General features: G+C 42.9%; 1 protein-coding gene across 5 annotated transcripts in view; it reads right to left on the bottom strand.

Moving 5' to 3' along the window:
- The window catches only part of LOC115125957 (polymeric immunoglobulin receptor-like), a 62775-nt gene continuing 46281 nt past the window's right edge, over positions 1 to 16494 (bottom strand). The window contains exons 1-11 of one of the 5 annotated variants that reach the window (XM_065023063.1): positions 10909 to 11091; positions 10409 to 10714; positions 9777 to 10112; positions 9496 to 9607; positions 8996 to 9090; positions 8743 to 8783; positions 8389 to 8454; positions 1235 to 1309; positions 945 to 1025; positions 630 to 689; positions 1 to 436 (exon numbers count right to left, since the gene is read on the bottom strand). In XM_065023063.1, coding sequence (XP_064879135.1) covers positions 416 to 436; positions 630 to 689; positions 945 to 1025; positions 1235 to 1309; positions 8389 to 8454; positions 8743 to 8783; positions 8996 to 9090; positions 9496 to 9607; positions 9777 to 10112; positions 10409 to 10714; positions 10909 to 10966 — 1251 coding nt within the window. In that variant the 5' untranslated portion in view covers positions 10967 to 11091 and the 3' untranslated portion in view covers positions 1 to 415. Of the gene's footprint in view, positions 440 to 629; positions 690 to 944; positions 1026 to 1234; positions 1310 to 8388; positions 8455 to 8742; positions 8784 to 8995; positions 9091 to 9495; positions 9608 to 9776; positions 10113 to 10408; positions 10715 to 10908 lie in introns of those variants that run through there. The other 4 variants (XM_065023062.1, XM_065023064.1, XM_065023066.1 and 1 more) reach the window with 4 other exon arrangements.

Here is a 16494-nt window from a genome sequence, read left to right on the forward strand (position 1 = left end):
TTGAACCATCAATGTCCATTGTTTAATATATATACTGTATATAGTACATTATATTATTGCAGTACAGTAGTTATTATACATAGTAGCTGTCTATACTAAGATCTTAATACACATTTGATCATGATTAGTTACAGGCATAGGACATTAAACTAGATGAGATCAATAAGATCATGATGTAAGAAATAAGAGACAAGGGGAAAGGTGGTGGAACATAACTAATAACAGAAATGTGATGATAATCAGAACAAACACAGCAGACTGCCTTCAGTAGTTTATTACACTATAGAATAGAGGTGTCTTCCTGGGATGGGTGAAGAGGTATGACAGAATCATATTGGAGGCAGATAGATGTTGTGACACAGGAGAGAGGAGTGTTCTGTCCTTCCAGTAAAAGGAAGGTCCTCTCTGTCAGTCACTACTGTGCTGCTGCTGCCCTCTGCTGGAGATGAAGTGAAACATTCAGTCACAATCTCCATTGTGAAGTTTCCACTAGATACAGATCTAGGATCAGCTTCCCCTCCTCCGATCCTAACCTTAACCTTTGGTGGGGATTTTTTTTTTATGTGACCCAAGATCATCATCTAGGGCCAACGTCACCCTAAACCGACAGAGGAGACACCAACACTGACCTGTGTGGTCACCTGTAGAGCTAGTGAGCTGTAGACCACATGATCATCTGGTTCTGCTGACTACAGAGGAGGAACAGGTAGAGAGGTGAACAGGGACAGTTCTGTCATGATGGAGATACACTATAAAACACACTTCTATGTGAAATTAAAAGTGTAGACAGTTATAATTGTGATATGTAACATAAAGGTGATATATTAGGCCTACAGCTATAATGGTGATGTAACCATGACTATATTAACACTGAGGAAACATTCACCTACTGTTGTTTCTGATAACATAATACTAGCTGTGGATAATCAGTAGAACAGCTTTACCTTGGTCTGTCCTTTTAGTTGGGTCTTGTGCTGGAGGATGACAGTGCTGTATGTGACATCACCAGCTTCAGGAAATGGATCCTGTTGGTAGAGAGACGCCCAAGTAACAAAAACGTGTTGTTATACTGTTATAGTGTACATTTACCTATTGCTTGTTCCAAGACAGAAAATTAGACTGGAAATACAATTGTTTTCTAAAAACAGATGCACATTTGCCAAGGCTATGACGCTTTATGAGTAACAGCAATAATGTTGTCTAAGAGCCGAGATGCTTGTAGCCATATGTTGACCTTCTCTTCTGTCCTGAACTGATCAGGCATCACAGTGCTGTACATCACGTCATGGTGGCTCCTTGGGTTTGGGCTCTGAGAAATTGACAACACAGAAGGTAAACATATGGATACACGCACAGGAAAAGAGAGAGTACACTAACTTCAGATACTCAGCTCACACTGCAGAGATGGAGGTGAGAGAGAGAGAGAAGGGGGGAGAGAGAGAACCCCAGCTCACACTACAGAGATGGAGGAGAAAGAGAGAAAGAGGGAGAGAAAGAGAGACAGACATCCCAGCTCATTCCGCAGAGATGGAAGAGAAGAGAGAGAGAGAGAGAGAGAGAGAGAGAGAGAGAGAGAGAGAGAGAGAGAGAGAGAGAGAGATTGAGAGAGAGAGAACCCCAGCTCAAACCGCAGAGATGGAGGAGAAAGAGAAAGAGAGAAGCCCAGCTCACACTGTAGAGATGGAGGAGAGAGAGAGCGAGTGGCATAGGGAGAGAGAGAGAGAGAGAGAGAGAGAGAGAGAAAGAAAGAGATCCCCACCCCACACTGCAGAGATGCCAAAAATACTTTCACCCTGCCACCAAACATCAGCTGATTGTAAGCATTTTGCGAGACAATGCCTCAAAAGCTAATGTCTACCTGACCGTCTATTCCAACCTGGACTTGAACAGCGTTTATGACCAGGTCCACCTCTACAAAGCTTCAATCCCAACTTTCTCCAGGACCCTGAAGGACGTCACCCTGAACCGTACCCCCAGCAACTCACACAGGAGGAGCAGATCAACAGACTCCCCACCCAGATTAGCGAGAAACCCTCCCAGACCTATAAGACCCCCTCCTGAAAGACCTGCACTTAGAGAAGCCATGCCAAGATGACCTACACCCAGACCACAGCATCACCAGCCACAACCCAACCAGCTAAGACTCCCCCAAGCAAAACGTGGTCACACCCTTTATAGGTAACCCCCATTTCAGACATATGCCCCTTCTGCCCACCCCATGCCCCCCACCCCTGTGGCAAGGACCTCAACATGACAGCAGAACATAAGCCCAGGCCGTGAGCAGAGCAACAGCCCCAACCACCACTATAACACCCTCCCAAGCCCCATCCTGCAATCTAAGAGGTACAGTTGAAGTTGGAAGTTAATAAACACTTAGCTTGGAGTAATTAAAAATCATCTTTCTACCTCTCCACAAATGTCTTGTTAACAGAGTATAGTTTTGGCAAGTCATTTAGGACATCTACTTTGTGCATGACACATGTAATTTTTCCAACAATTGTTTACAGAGAGATTATTTCACTTATAATTCACAATATTTACAATTCCAATGGGTCAGAAGAATACATACACTAAGTTGACTGTGCCTTTAAACAGCTTGGAAAATTCCAGAAAATGATGTCATGAATTTAGAAGCTTCTGATAGGCGAATTGACATAATTTGAGTCAATTGGAGGTGTCCCTGTGGATGTATTTCAAGGCCTACCTTCAAACTCAGTGCCTCTTTACTTGACATCATGGGAAAATCAAAAGAAATCAGCCAGACCTCACCTCCACAAGTCTGGTTCATCCTTGGGAGCAATTTCCAAACGCCTGTTCATCTGTACAAACAATAGTACGGAAGTATAAACACCATGGGACCCCGCATACCGTTCAGGAAGGAGACGTGTTCTGTCTCCTAGAGATGAACATTCTTGGTGCGAATAGTGCAAATCAATCCCAGAACAACAGCAAAGGACCTTGTGAATATGCTGGAGGAAACAGGTACAATAGTATCTATATCCACAGTAAAACGAGTCCTATATCGACATAACCTGAAAGGCCACTCAGCAAGGTGGAAGCCACTGCTCCAAAACCGCCATTAAAAAAAAACAGACTAGGGTGTGGAACTGCACATGGGGACAAAGATCGTACTTTTTGGAGAAATGTCCTCAGGTCTGATGAAACAAAAATATAACTGTTTGGCCATAGTGACCATCGTTATGTTTGGAGGAAAAAGGGGGAGGCTTGCAAGCCGAAGAACACCATCCCAACCATGAAGCACGGGGGTGGCAGCATCATGTTGTGGGGGTGATTTGCTGCAGGAGGGACTGGTGCACTTCACACAATAGATGGCATCATGAGAAAGGAACATTATGTGGATATATTGAAGCAACATCTCAAGATCAGTCAGGAAGTTAAAGCTTAGTCGCAAATGGGTCTTCCAAATGGACAATGATCCCAAGCATACTTCCAAAGTTGTGGCAAAATGGCTTAAGGACAACAAAGTCAAGGTATTGGAGTGGCCATCAAAAAGCCCTGACCTCAAGCCTATAGAAAATTTCTGGGCAGATCTGAAAAAGCGTGTGCGAGCAAGTAGGCCTACAAACCTGACTCAGTTACACCAGCTCTGTCAGGAGGAACGGGCCAAAATTCACCCAACTTATTGTGGGAAGCTTGTGGAAGGCTACCCGAAACGCTTGACCTAAGTTAAACAATTTAAAGGCAATGCTACCAAATACTAATTGAATGTATGTTAACTTCTGACCAACTGTGAATGTGATGAAAGACATAAAAGCTGAAATAAATCATTCTCTACTATTATCATGTCATTTCACTTTCTTAAAATAAATTGGTGTATAACCTAAATTGGTGTATAACCTAAAACAGGGAATTCTTACTAGGATTCATTGTCAAGAATTGTGAAAAACTGAGTTTAAATGTATTTGGCTAAGATGCACGTAAACCTCCGACTTCAACTGTACCTATCAGATGCTCAACATGCTCTGCACACACCTACTGTGATGGTCCGGGCCTAAACCACTCAAAAACAACCTTAGGCACTATGGAACACAAATCTTTAACTATCTCATCCTGGAATATACAAGGTCTGAGGTTATCTGGCTTTGGCCTAAAGAGCAGGAACCCAGACTTCATCAAAGAAATTGGAAATATAGATATTGTCATCCTACAAGAAACATGGTATAAAGGAGACGGACCCACTGGTTGCCCTCTAAGCTACAGAGAGCTGTTAGCCACATCCACCAAACTACCAGGTGTCAAACAGGGAAGAGACTCAGGGGTATGCTAATTTCGTATAGAGCAGACCTAACCCACTCCATTTGTCAAAACAGGAACATTTAACATCTAGCAAGAAACTAATAATGAAATTATCTCAACAGAGAAGAATATCCTCATGTGTGCTACCTATATCCCCCAGTAGAATCCCCGTGGTTTAACGATGACAGCTTCTCCATCCTAGAGGGGGAGATCAACAATTTCCAGTCTCAGGGATGTGTGCTAGTCTGTGGCGGCCTAAATGTCAGAACTCGACAAGAACCTGACACCCTCAGAACACAAGGGGACAAACACCTTCCTGGAGATGACCACATTCCCGCCCCCATATGCCTCCCTGAGGCATCAAAGCCAAAGGAATGGAATAATATTATGAAATGCTATAGAAAGAAGGAACGTAGTGTGAAATCTAGCAAAAAACAATTAGTCAACAACAAATTCAATCCCTCTAGAAAATTTCCTGGACAAAATGTTTCACTGTAATACTGAAGGTGTAAACTTGGCAGTAGAAAACCTAAACAGTATATTTGACCTTTCAGCATCCAAAATCAAATATAAAAATGTCAAGCAGACAACCTAAGAAAATTAACAACAATGACAAATGGTTTGATGAAGAATGCATAAACCTAAGAAAGAAATTGAGATACCAATCCAACCAAAAACATAGAGACCCAGAAAACCTGAGCCTACGCCTTCGCTATGGTGAATCACTAAAACAGTACAGACATACACTATGGAAAAAGGATCAGCATGTCAGACATCAGCTCAATGTCATTAAAGAATCCATAGAATCTAACCAATAAACCACTTCTCCAATCTATTTGGCTCTGTAACAACGAACACAAAGCAAAAACATATACGTGATCAAATACAAATCTTAGAATCCACTATTAAAGACTTCCAGAACCCACTGGATTCTCCAATTCAATTGAAGGAACTAGAGGACAAAATACAAGCCCTCCAACCCAAAAAGGCCTGTGTGGCTGATGGTATCCTAAATGAAATAATAAAATATACAGACCACAAATTCCAATTGGCTATACTTAAACTCTATAACATAATCCACAGCTCTGGCACATTCTCCAATATTTGGAAACAAGGACCAGTGGTGTAAAGTACTCAAGTAAAAATATGTTAAAGTACTAATTAAGAAGTTCTTTTTGGTATCTGTACTTTTCAACATATATATCATTCAATTGGCGAGGGCACTGGAACAGTCTGCAGCACCCGGCCTCACCCTACTAGAACCTGAAGTCAAATGTCTACTGTTTCCTCTTGATCTGGTGCTTCTGTCCCCAACCAAGGAGGGCCTACAGCAGCACCTAGATCTTCTGCACAGATTCTGTCAAACCTGGACCCTGACAGTAAATCTCAGTAAGACAAAAAATAATGGTCTTCCAAAAAAGGTTCAGTTGCCAGGACCACAAATACAAATTCCATCAAGACAACGTTGCACTAGAGCACACAAAAAACTAGACATACCTTGGCCTAAACATCAACGCCACAGGTAACTTCCACAAAGCTGTGAATATCTTATTACCTTGTCTCTGAGATCAAAGAACATCAAATGTGACATACCAATTAGGATCTGGCTAAATATACTTGAAACAGTTATAGAACCCATTGCCCTTGATGGTTGTAAGATCTGGGGTCCGCTCACCAACAAGAATTCACAATATGGGACAACACCAAATAGAGACTCTGCATGCAGAATTCTGCAAAAATATCCTCAGTGTACAATGTAAAACACCAAATAATGCATGCAGGGCAGAGATACCCGCTAATTATCAAAATAAAGAAAAGAGACGTTAATTCTACAACCACACAAAAGGAAGCGAATCCCAAACCTTCCGTAACAAAGCCATCACCTACAAATAAATTATCTTCAAGAAGAGTCCCCTCAGCAAACTGGTCCTGGGGCTCTGTTCACAAACACATACATACCCCACAGAGCCCCAGGACAGCAACACAATTAGACCCAACCAATTCTTGAGAAAGCAAAACAATTATTACTGTCACGCACTGACCTTATATATCTCTGTTCTATAAATAGGTCAGGGTGTGACTAGGGTGGGTACTCTAGTGTTGTATGTCTGGGGTTGTTGTATGTCTAGGGTTGTTGTATGTCTATGGGTTGTTGTAGGTCTATGGGTTTTTGTATTTCTATGTTGGCCTGATATGGATCCCAATCAGACAGCTGTTTATCGTTGTCTCTGATTATGGATCATATTTAGGCAGCCCTGTTACCCACTTTCTGGTGTGGGATCTTAACTGTGTGTAGTTGCCTGTCAGAATGATATTGTATAGCGTCACGGTTCGGGTTGTTAGTTTGTTCGGTGTTCAGTCTTTTAATAAAGAGAATGTACGCATACCACGCTGCGCCTTGGTCTCCTTCATACGATGATTGTGACAATTACTTGACACATTGTTAAGAATTGACAAAATACTGAGCAAACTAGAATGTTATTTGGCCCTAAACAGAGAGTACACAGTGGCAGAATACCTGACCACTGTGACAGTCTGCAAATTATGGAAATCTTTCACTATGTATAGCCTTGCTTTTGAGAAAGGCTGCCTGAAGCAGACATGGCTCTCAAGAGAAGACAGGCTATGTGCACACTGCCCACAAAATGAGGTGTAAACTGAGCTGCACTTCCTAACCTCCTGCCAAATGTATGACCATTATTAGAGACACATATTTCCCTCAGATTACACAGACCAACAAAGAATTCGAAAACAAATCCAATTTTGATAAACTCCCATATCTAGTGGTTAAAATACCACAGTGTGTAATCACAGCAGCAAGATTTGTGAACTGTTGCCACAAGAAAAACCTTTACAACATATATTTGTGTATTTATTTTCCCTTTTGTACTTTAACTCTTTGCACATCATTACAACACTATAGGTGGCAGGATAGCCTAGTGGTTAGAGTGTTGGACTAGTACCTGAAAGGTTGCAAGTTCAGATCCCCAGCTGACAATATACACATTTGTTGTGCTGCTCTTGAACAGGCAGTTAACCCACTGCTCCTAGGCTGTCATTGAAAATAAGAAGTTGTTCTTAACTGTAAAAAATGTATAGACGTAATATGACATTGGAAATGTATTTTGGAACTTTAGTGAGTGTGATGTTTACTGTAAATGTTGTTTTGTTATTTAACTTTGTTTACTATCTATTTCCCTTGCTTTGGCAATGTAAACATATGTTTCCCATGCCCCCCTCCCCCAAAAAATTCTCAAGGAAGGGATTGTGCAGCATGAAACAGGGGGTAATTAAACATAATAAATACCATTCCAGCTGGGTTAGGGAGGAATGGATTGTGGGTTTTTAAGTAAGTAAAGAGGGTCGTTAACCTATGGTTGAACCAACTCAACTTAGCTCTGGGATGTTTAGATAAGGCAGCAAGTATCTCCCTAGGTTTTCCATTATCTGGAACTGTCTGCTGAATAGTGATAGACGAAGGTGAGATTTCAGAAGTTAATCTTGATATGGTTTGTGTCTGGAGTGAGTGAGCTAGGGGGTTGGAATAAACCTTTGAACCTTTTTTGCCTTGGTCGATAGGAGGAAGGATATTTTATATCCTATGACGTCAAATTTTGTATATAAACTGTTGTTCGTGGTTCCATGGCAGCGAGCTCCGAGAATAAATACTATTATCTAATTTTGATAAGACTGGTCTCTATCTATTTTATGCAAATAGGAATCTTACCAATTCTTATAAAATAGACTGAGTGAATTTAATTAATGAACACATATAGGAATTATGAAATTCCGATGACAGAGAGAGAGAGAGAGAGAGAGAGAACACTAGCTCAAACTGCAGAAATTGAGGATAGAGAGATAGAGAGAGAGATATCGAGAGAGAGATAGAGAACACCAGCTCACACTGCAGAAATCGAGGACAGAGAGATCGAGAGAGAGAGAGAGATAGAGAACAACAGCTCACACTGCAGAAATTGAGGAGAGAGAGAAGGAGAGAGAGAGAGAGAAGGATAGAGAGAGAGAGAGAGAGAGAGAGAGAGAGAGAGAGAACCCCGGCTCAATGCAGAGATGGAGTTATTGTTTCTAGTCCAAGTTCTCCACAGAAAAAGACCAGTTTTATTCAGTTTGTACCTGCTGTGCTATTTTTCTGGTGTTGGTCACTGTGCTGTATGTAATGTCCTGCTCAGAGTCAGCAGACTGCAAAGAAATAAATAGCAAAGAGGAACAGGACATGTCTATTTACATGTCTATTTCAGATGTATGTTTAGTGAACTGACAATTTCCTGTTATCTGTCTTTTTAACATTGTTTTTCAACATTTTGAGCACTGTAAGAGCTTGGGTTCAGTTAGAATATGGGACCTGTTATGTCAACTCATTGATAGTCAACTGAACAGGTAACGCTGGAGTCAAATGGTAGATGATCCCAGATCAAGAACAGAAAAGCAGATGGTTGAAAATAATACAATTAAATAAGTGTATCCTACCACTGAGTTGTTAGTTGTCTGGTCCTTGGCCTTATTGTCCTCTGGAATAAGGAGAGGGAGATGTCAGTAACTTCTGAGTTTGTTATAGTACAATAATACCTCTGAATGGGTTTCTAAAAGACAATTCCTCCAAATGTTTTCTGTCATTCAACATGAATCACAGGCAAGAAATATACTGTTGGTCACAATATCAATACATGTAGTATTTTCTAAACTATTCTCCTTTTTATATTCACATAAAATGACTACTTACTAGGCCTTCTCCACATCTTCCATGTTACTAGGATACCAGCTGTCACCACCACCAACATGCCCAGAGAGATGAGTAGGACTTTCAGATCTATGGACCTGATGGATTACATATACGAACTTGAAATAAAAATACAATTAAAAGAGATCATTATAAATTGTTCATTTGTTGTGATACATGGAACAATTATTTATCTGTTCACATGTGTGGAAGTTGACCATGCAAATGAAGAGATATGATTATTATTGAGATTATGACTATTTATTAAGTTTGCAACTTGTTCTTGCACATGAGTTAGTATAACACAATAATGCTGCTACTTCTCTCAAGGCAACCACAGAGATGTTCTACCCAGGAGGAAGTGGTAACAGTCTCTATATGCATTTAGGGAGGGTGTTTGGTTTGCATTAACTGTTGTAGTGTATGATGGAATTGTAATGTTTCTCTGAGTTCATATTATCTAACAACATGTGGGATAAAACATCTGAAGGAGTGATAATAACCTCTGGTGGACTTCCTCCATGTTCCCCTCATCTCCTTGACTTGTGTTGTCAGTCTGAACAGGCTCAGCAGTTGGAGAGGCAGAGGGTTGTTGAGGGGTTGGATCTTGGGTTGCTGTGAGGTAAAACAACAATATCATCAATGAAGTTAATGGTAAACCAGATAGTCAGGTTGTATAGCAACATCACATTCATAGTTCATATTACAATTAGTTCCAGATGATACCAGTGGATAAAACAAAGTGAATCATATTGATCATAAAGTATGTGATTGATCTACTAACTTGAGGTCATCTTAGAGGTTCTCTGTGTTGCAGTTTGTTGACTGACAGTGATGTGAACAGGCATCTCTAGTTCTCCAACTCTACACCAATACCAGTCAGTGTTCTCCATCTTCAGTCCACTCATAGTCACTGTTAAGCCTGTTCTGTTGTTGGCATCACTAGTCCACTTTAATGTCACTGATGTTCCATGTAAAGTCCCAGAATACCCACTCACACAATCACCACCCATCCTGCACCACTTCATGTCTCCAGAGTTACTATAGTAACAACAGACAGTGACACTCCCTCCTTCTACTCCAGTCACTTCCTGTTGTTCCACATAGAGTTCTGGAGTACCTGAACACAGGTAAAAAACAAGAATTCAGAGAAGAAAAAAGTGCTTTTACAACAGCCTCCTTATAAATTCCTTCAAGCTGCATTCTGTGATTGGTACATCCATTTTTGGTCTTTTAAATTCATAATAATTATATATAGTCATTGATTCTTGAAGAATGTAACTATCCTCACAATCTTAGTTCTGTTACTCCATCATGACACAAAATATAATCTTGTTTTAACTACATGTACAGTATAGCTCTGTCTAGGAATGATTCATTCTACTTTACTAGATACAAGCAGTGAAGGGATCTTACCTGGAGTGACAGACAGGTAGAACCATGTTATCATGATATCTGTTCCTCCATTGATCTCCACAACACACCTGTAATAATCAGAGTCCCATAACGTCAGGTCAGTCATGGTCACGGTGAAGATTCTCTTGTTGATGTCATCAGATATTGAGGTCTTACCACTGCTTTTAGGATGGTCAGTACGTACTACATAAGAACATACTACCCAACCTAATCCTTGACACCAGTATTTCACATGGTTGATGTGATTCAGATCATAGCGACATGGGAAGGTGATGGAGCCTCCAGTCTGCACAGACACAGTCCTCACTGTGGACACATCAACACAAAATACATTTAAATTTGAGTTAAAATGTAATAGAATCTTTATAGAGGAAACGTTTAAAAATCACATTAATCCAACACTTGAAACAGCTTGTTCATGATTGAGATTGATTACACAGTGTTTAAAGTGAACTGACCCAGGTGACTTCGCCCTTAATTCATAGAAATGTGACCCTTACCTGCTGAGAGTCTGTCGAAGATGAGGAGTAGGAGGAGGAGGGGGAGATGAAGAGCCATGTGAGAGTTAGAGTCTGTCTCTTATGTTAAATGGTACCTGAGCACAAATGTGTGTCAAGGACCAAGGCACCAGCCAGAATGACTCTACTTCCTAATGTTAATAGACTTCACTGTCTGTAACTCTCTTCCTGCTTCTGTTTGTGTGTACATTCCCCCCTCAGTGGCAGTATATAGACTACTTTAAAAAACTTCTTAGGGATAGCCCCCTTTTAAAAAAAATGTTCGCCTAAATTACATACCCAAATCTAACTGCCTGTAGCTCAGGCCCTGAAACAAGGAAATGCATATTATTGGTACCATTTGGAAGGAAACACTTTGAAGTTTGTGGAAATGTGAATTTAATGTAGGGGAATATAACACAATAGATCTGGTTGAAGAAAATACAAAGTTAAAACCAAAACGTACCCAAATTAAACTTCCTATTTCTAAGGCCCAGAATCTAGAATATGCATATAATTGTCAGATTGGGATAGAAAACACTCTAAAGTTTCCAAAACGGTCAAAATATTGTCTGTGGGTATAACAGAACTGATATTGCAGGCGAAAACCTGAGGAAAATCAAACGAGTAAGTGGCCTTTATTTTGAAAGCTCCATGTTCCATAGTCTGCCTTCGCTCCATTTAAAGGGATATCAACCAGATTCCTTTTCCTATGGCTTCCCCATGATGTGAACAGTCTTTAGACATAGTTTCAGGCTTTTATTTTGAAAAATGAGCGAGAAAGATCACATCGCGTCATTGTATGGCTGGGTGCCAGCAGTGTTTTGTATGCGCAACAGCTTGAAGCAGTCATTTTCTCTCTCTCTCCTATTGAAGAAGCTACATTCCCGGTTGATATAGTATCGATTATATATTGTAAAAACCACCCGAGGATTGATTCTAAAAGAACGTTTGAAATGTTTCTACGAACATTACGGATACTATTTGGAATTTTCGTCTGTGATGTCGTGACCGCTCGAGCCTGTGGATTTCTGAACATAACGCGCCAACCAAATGGAGGTATTTTGGATATAAAAATCATCTTTATGGAACAAAAGGAACATTTATTGTGTAACTGGGAGTCTCATGAGTGCAAACATCCGAAGATCATCAAAGGTAAGCAATTGAATTTATTGCTTTTCTGACTTTCGTGACCAATCTACTTGGCTGCTAGCCTTTTGTAATATTTTGTCTACTGAGAGAGATGTGCTTACAAAAACGCTTGGTATGTGTTACGGATATAGGTATCCTGTGAGTGTATCCTGTGTGTGTATTTATTTTCTGTCCTTCTCCCCTCACAGGTGGCAATCATCATTCCCCAATCAGTCACCATGCGGTCATCAATCAGAAGACACACCTCCTGTTTCCATTACCCAATCACATCCACTCTCCCTTGGTTTAAAAACACATTCAGTTGTTTCCTCTGGAGCTCGATCTCTCTGTTTTAATCTCTCTGTGTCGCTCGATCTCTCTGTGTTTCAATATCTCTGTGTCTCTCGCTCAATATCTCACTCTCTATATCTCTCTCTCTCTCTTTGGATTGAGCTGTCTTTTGTTTTTGCAACTACATTTCACTTTGTCCCCACCTGTGAGTATTGTTTTGGTTATGGTGTTTGTTTGATGGTGGGAAAAGGGGGTACCAAGACAAGTTGCCCATGGGCATACATTACCCGTAGGAATACTTTGTCTAAGAACACTAGTTAGAACTGGGCGGACCACCCACTGTATTTTTGGTTAGTTAGCTAGCTGTTCTTAAAGCAGGTAGTCTAGCTTAGGGGTGTTTTTTGATAGTTATTATTTCTTTCCTTGGGTCCAGCTCAGCCCCTTTTCCGTAAAAAAAACTATGAAAAAAGCATCATCTGAGAACGGCACCCAATCCAGCCAGAGAAATATCCGCCATTTTGGAGTCAACAGAAGTTAGAAATAACACCATAAATACTCACTTACCTTTGATGATCTTCATGAGAAGGCACTCCCAGGAATTCCAGTTCGACAATAAATGACTGATTTGTTCCATAAAGTTCCAAAAAGTCCATAATTTATGTCCAAATAGTCACTTGTTGTTAGCGTGTTCAGCCCAGTAATCCATCTTCATGAGGCACAGGCACTTCGTCAAGACAAAAACTCTAAAAGTTCCTTTACAGTCCTTTAGAAACATGTCAAACAATTTATGGAATCAATCTTTAGGATGTTTTTAACATAAAACATCAACATGCTCTGCTCCGGTGCGGAGAGAAGTACCCACGCTGCTCGCGGAAATGGGGCCAGATAGAACGCCGTTCCCGGACTGGGCATCGGTGTAGAGGAGGGCCCCAGCCATGGAGCTGGGTTGTACGCCGCACCCGGACTGGACACAGGCGCCGAAGGCGGCTCCGGCCAGGGAGCTGAGTTGACCGACGTGCCTGGACTGGGCACCGGCGCAGAGGAAGACTCCTGCATTGGAGTGGGACTGGACGCCGTCCCTGGACTGGACATCGGCGCAGAGGAAGGCTCCTGCCCTGGAGCTGGAGGTTTTGGACTTTGGACCGTCGCAGGAGGTTCCGGACTGTGGACCGTCGCAAGAGATTCCGGATTGTGGACCGTCTCAGGAGGTTCCGGACAGTGGACCATCTCAGGAGGTTCCGAACAGTGGACCGTCTCAGGAGGTTCCGGACTGTGGACTGTCTCAGGAGGTTCCGGACAGTGGACCGTCTCAGGAGGTTCCGGACTGTGGACCGTCTCAGGAGGTTCCGGATTGTGGACCGTCTCAGGAGGTGCCGGACAGTGGACCGTCTCAGGAGGTTCCGGACTGTGGACCGTCTCAGGAGGTGCCGGACAGTGGACCGTCTCAGGAGGTTCCGGACTGTGGACTGTCTCCGGAGGTTCCGGACTGTGGACCGTCTCAGGAGGTTCCGGACTGTGGACCGTCTCAGGAGGTTCTGGACTGGGAACTGTCGCCGTCAGCTCTGGACTGGGAACTGTCGCCGAAAACTCTGGACTGGGAACTGTCCCCGTCAGCTCTGAACTGGGAACTGTCACCGGAAGCTCTGGATTGGGAACTGTCGCAGGAAGCCTGGTGCGTGGGGCCGGCTCTGGTGGTACCGAACTGGTGGTACCTTAGGGCGAGCGCGAGGAGCAGGCACAGGACATACCAGACTGGGGAGACGCACTGGAGGCCTGATGCGTGGGGCCGGTACAGGGGGCACCGGACTGGTGACACGCACTTGAGGGAGAGTGCGAGGAGGAGGCACAGGACATACCAGCCTGGGGAGGCGCACTGGAGGCCAGATGCGTGAAACTGGTGCATATGACACCGAACTGGTGTCACGCTCCTCAGCAAACCCGCTCTGCAGCGCTCTAATAGCCAACACCTCTCTCCGGAAGCTTTGGTCGAGTTCCTCCTTCCACTCCCTGACTAGCTCCAGTTCACCCCTCTGCTCCGCGGACCACCCCGTGTGCTCCCCCCTACAAATTTTGGGCTGTCTTTTGTGCTTTCTACCTGGCTGTGAACCCCGGCGTCGTCGCTGTCCTCCCTTCTCTTCTTGCGTCTCCCACCAAGGAAGGCGATCCTGTCCTGCCAGGATTTCCTCCCAAGTCCAGGATCCCTTCCCATCCTAAATCTCCTCCCAAGTCCATGATACTTTCTCCACCTGGGCACGCTGCTTGGTCCTGTTGTGGTGGGATCTTCTGTCAGGATCGTTATAATGAATATCAGACCAAGGCGCAGCGTACGTAGAGTTCCACATGTTTATTAATAAATGACACTCACAAAAACAATAAACAAGAATAAACGATACGTGAAGCTCAAGCAGTGATCACAGGCAACTACACAGAAACAAGATCCCACAAAACACAGTAGGAAAAGGCTGCATAAACATGATCCCCAATCAGAGACAACAATAAACAGCTGCCTCAGATTGGGAACAATACCATGCCAACATAGACATATAATAACCTAGATAACCCACTCTAGTCACAACCTGACCTAACCAACATAGAGAATAAAAGGCTCTCTATGGTCAGGGCGTGACATGTTATCTAACAAACAGTTGATCCTTTTAGATTGGATTGACAGCCTCTGGCATGGTAAGGCCTCTGTTTACCATATGGTCAACAAAGATGGCATGGACTTCATTAGACACAACAGTTCCCTGCCGTCAGCTCTCTCTCTCTCTAATGTCCACCTCTTTGACGGGGCCCATGCCCAGCTCTTTGACCTATTTGACAAGGCCCATGCCCAGCTTTTTGACCTCTTAGACCTCTTTGATGGGTCACATGCCCACCTCTTTGACCTCTTTGACCTCTTTAATGGAGTTCCATGCCCAGCTCTTTGACCTCTTTGACGGGGTCCATGCCCACTTCTTTGACCTCTTTGACCTCTTTAATGGAGTTCCATGCCCAGCTCTTTGACCTCTTTGACAGGGTCCATGCCCACTTCTCTGACAGGCCCCTTGTCAAAGAGCTATTTGATTTCTTCCTCTCCCTTGCTGTCTATCTTGCTCCATGTTGAAATAAATTAGTGTTCACACACACCCTTTTCACACACCCACATTAGTTTATGTGTCGGGGGGCTAGGGTCAGTTTGTTATATCTGGAGTACTTCTCCTGTCCTATTCGGTGTCCTGTGTGAATCTAAGTGTGCGTTCTCTAATTCTCTCCTTCTCTCTTTCTTTCTCTCTCTCGGAGGACCTGAGCCCTAGGACCATGCCCCAGGACTACCTGACATGATGACTCCTTGCTGTCCCCAGTCCACCTGGCCATGCTGCTGCTCCAGTTTCAACTGGCCTGGGCCCTAGGACCATGTCCCAGGACTACCTGACATGATGACTCCTTGCTGTCCCCAGTCCACCTGGCCATGCTGCTGCTCCAGTTTCAACTGTTCTGCCTTACTATTATTCAACCATGCTGGTCATTTATGAACATTTGAACATCTTGGCCACGTTCTGTTATAATCTCCACCCGGCACAGCCAGAAGAGGACTGGCCACCCCACATATGCTCTCTCTAATTCTCTCTTTCTTTCTCTCTCTCTGAGGACCTGAGCCCTAGGACCGTGCCCCAGGACTACCTGACATGATGACTCCTTGCTGTCCCCAGTCCACCTGACTGTGCTGCTGCTCCAGTTTCAACTGTTCTGCCTTATTATTATTCGACCATGCTGGTCATTTATGAACATTTGAACATCTTGGTCATGTTCTGTTATAATCTCTACCCGGCACAGCCAGAAGAGGACTGGCCACCCCACATAGCCTGGTTCCTCTCTAGGTTTCTTCCTAGGTTTTGGCCTTTCTAGGGAGTTTTTCCTAGCCACCGTGCTTTTACACCTGCATTGTTTGCTGTTTGGGGTTTTAGGCTGGGTTTCTGTACAGCACTTTGAGATATCAGCTGATGTACGAAGGGCTATATAAATAAATTTGATTTGATTTGATTTGATTTATATGTTGACCAACTGTGGTTACCACTATGTGAAATCAATTAGCAATAATGAATAGTCATTATGTACGGTTATCATGTATTATACATGTCATTTAGATGTTTATATTGTACAAACACACATTTTATTTATGTAGTT

Source organism: Oncorhynchus nerka, linkage group LG10 (assembly GCF_034236695.1).
Source record: "Oncorhynchus nerka isolate Pitt River linkage group LG10, Oner_Uvic_2.0, whole genome shotgun sequence".
Taxonomy (NCBI): domain Eukaryota; kingdom Metazoa; phylum Chordata; class Actinopteri; order Salmoniformes; family Salmonidae; genus Oncorhynchus; species Oncorhynchus nerka.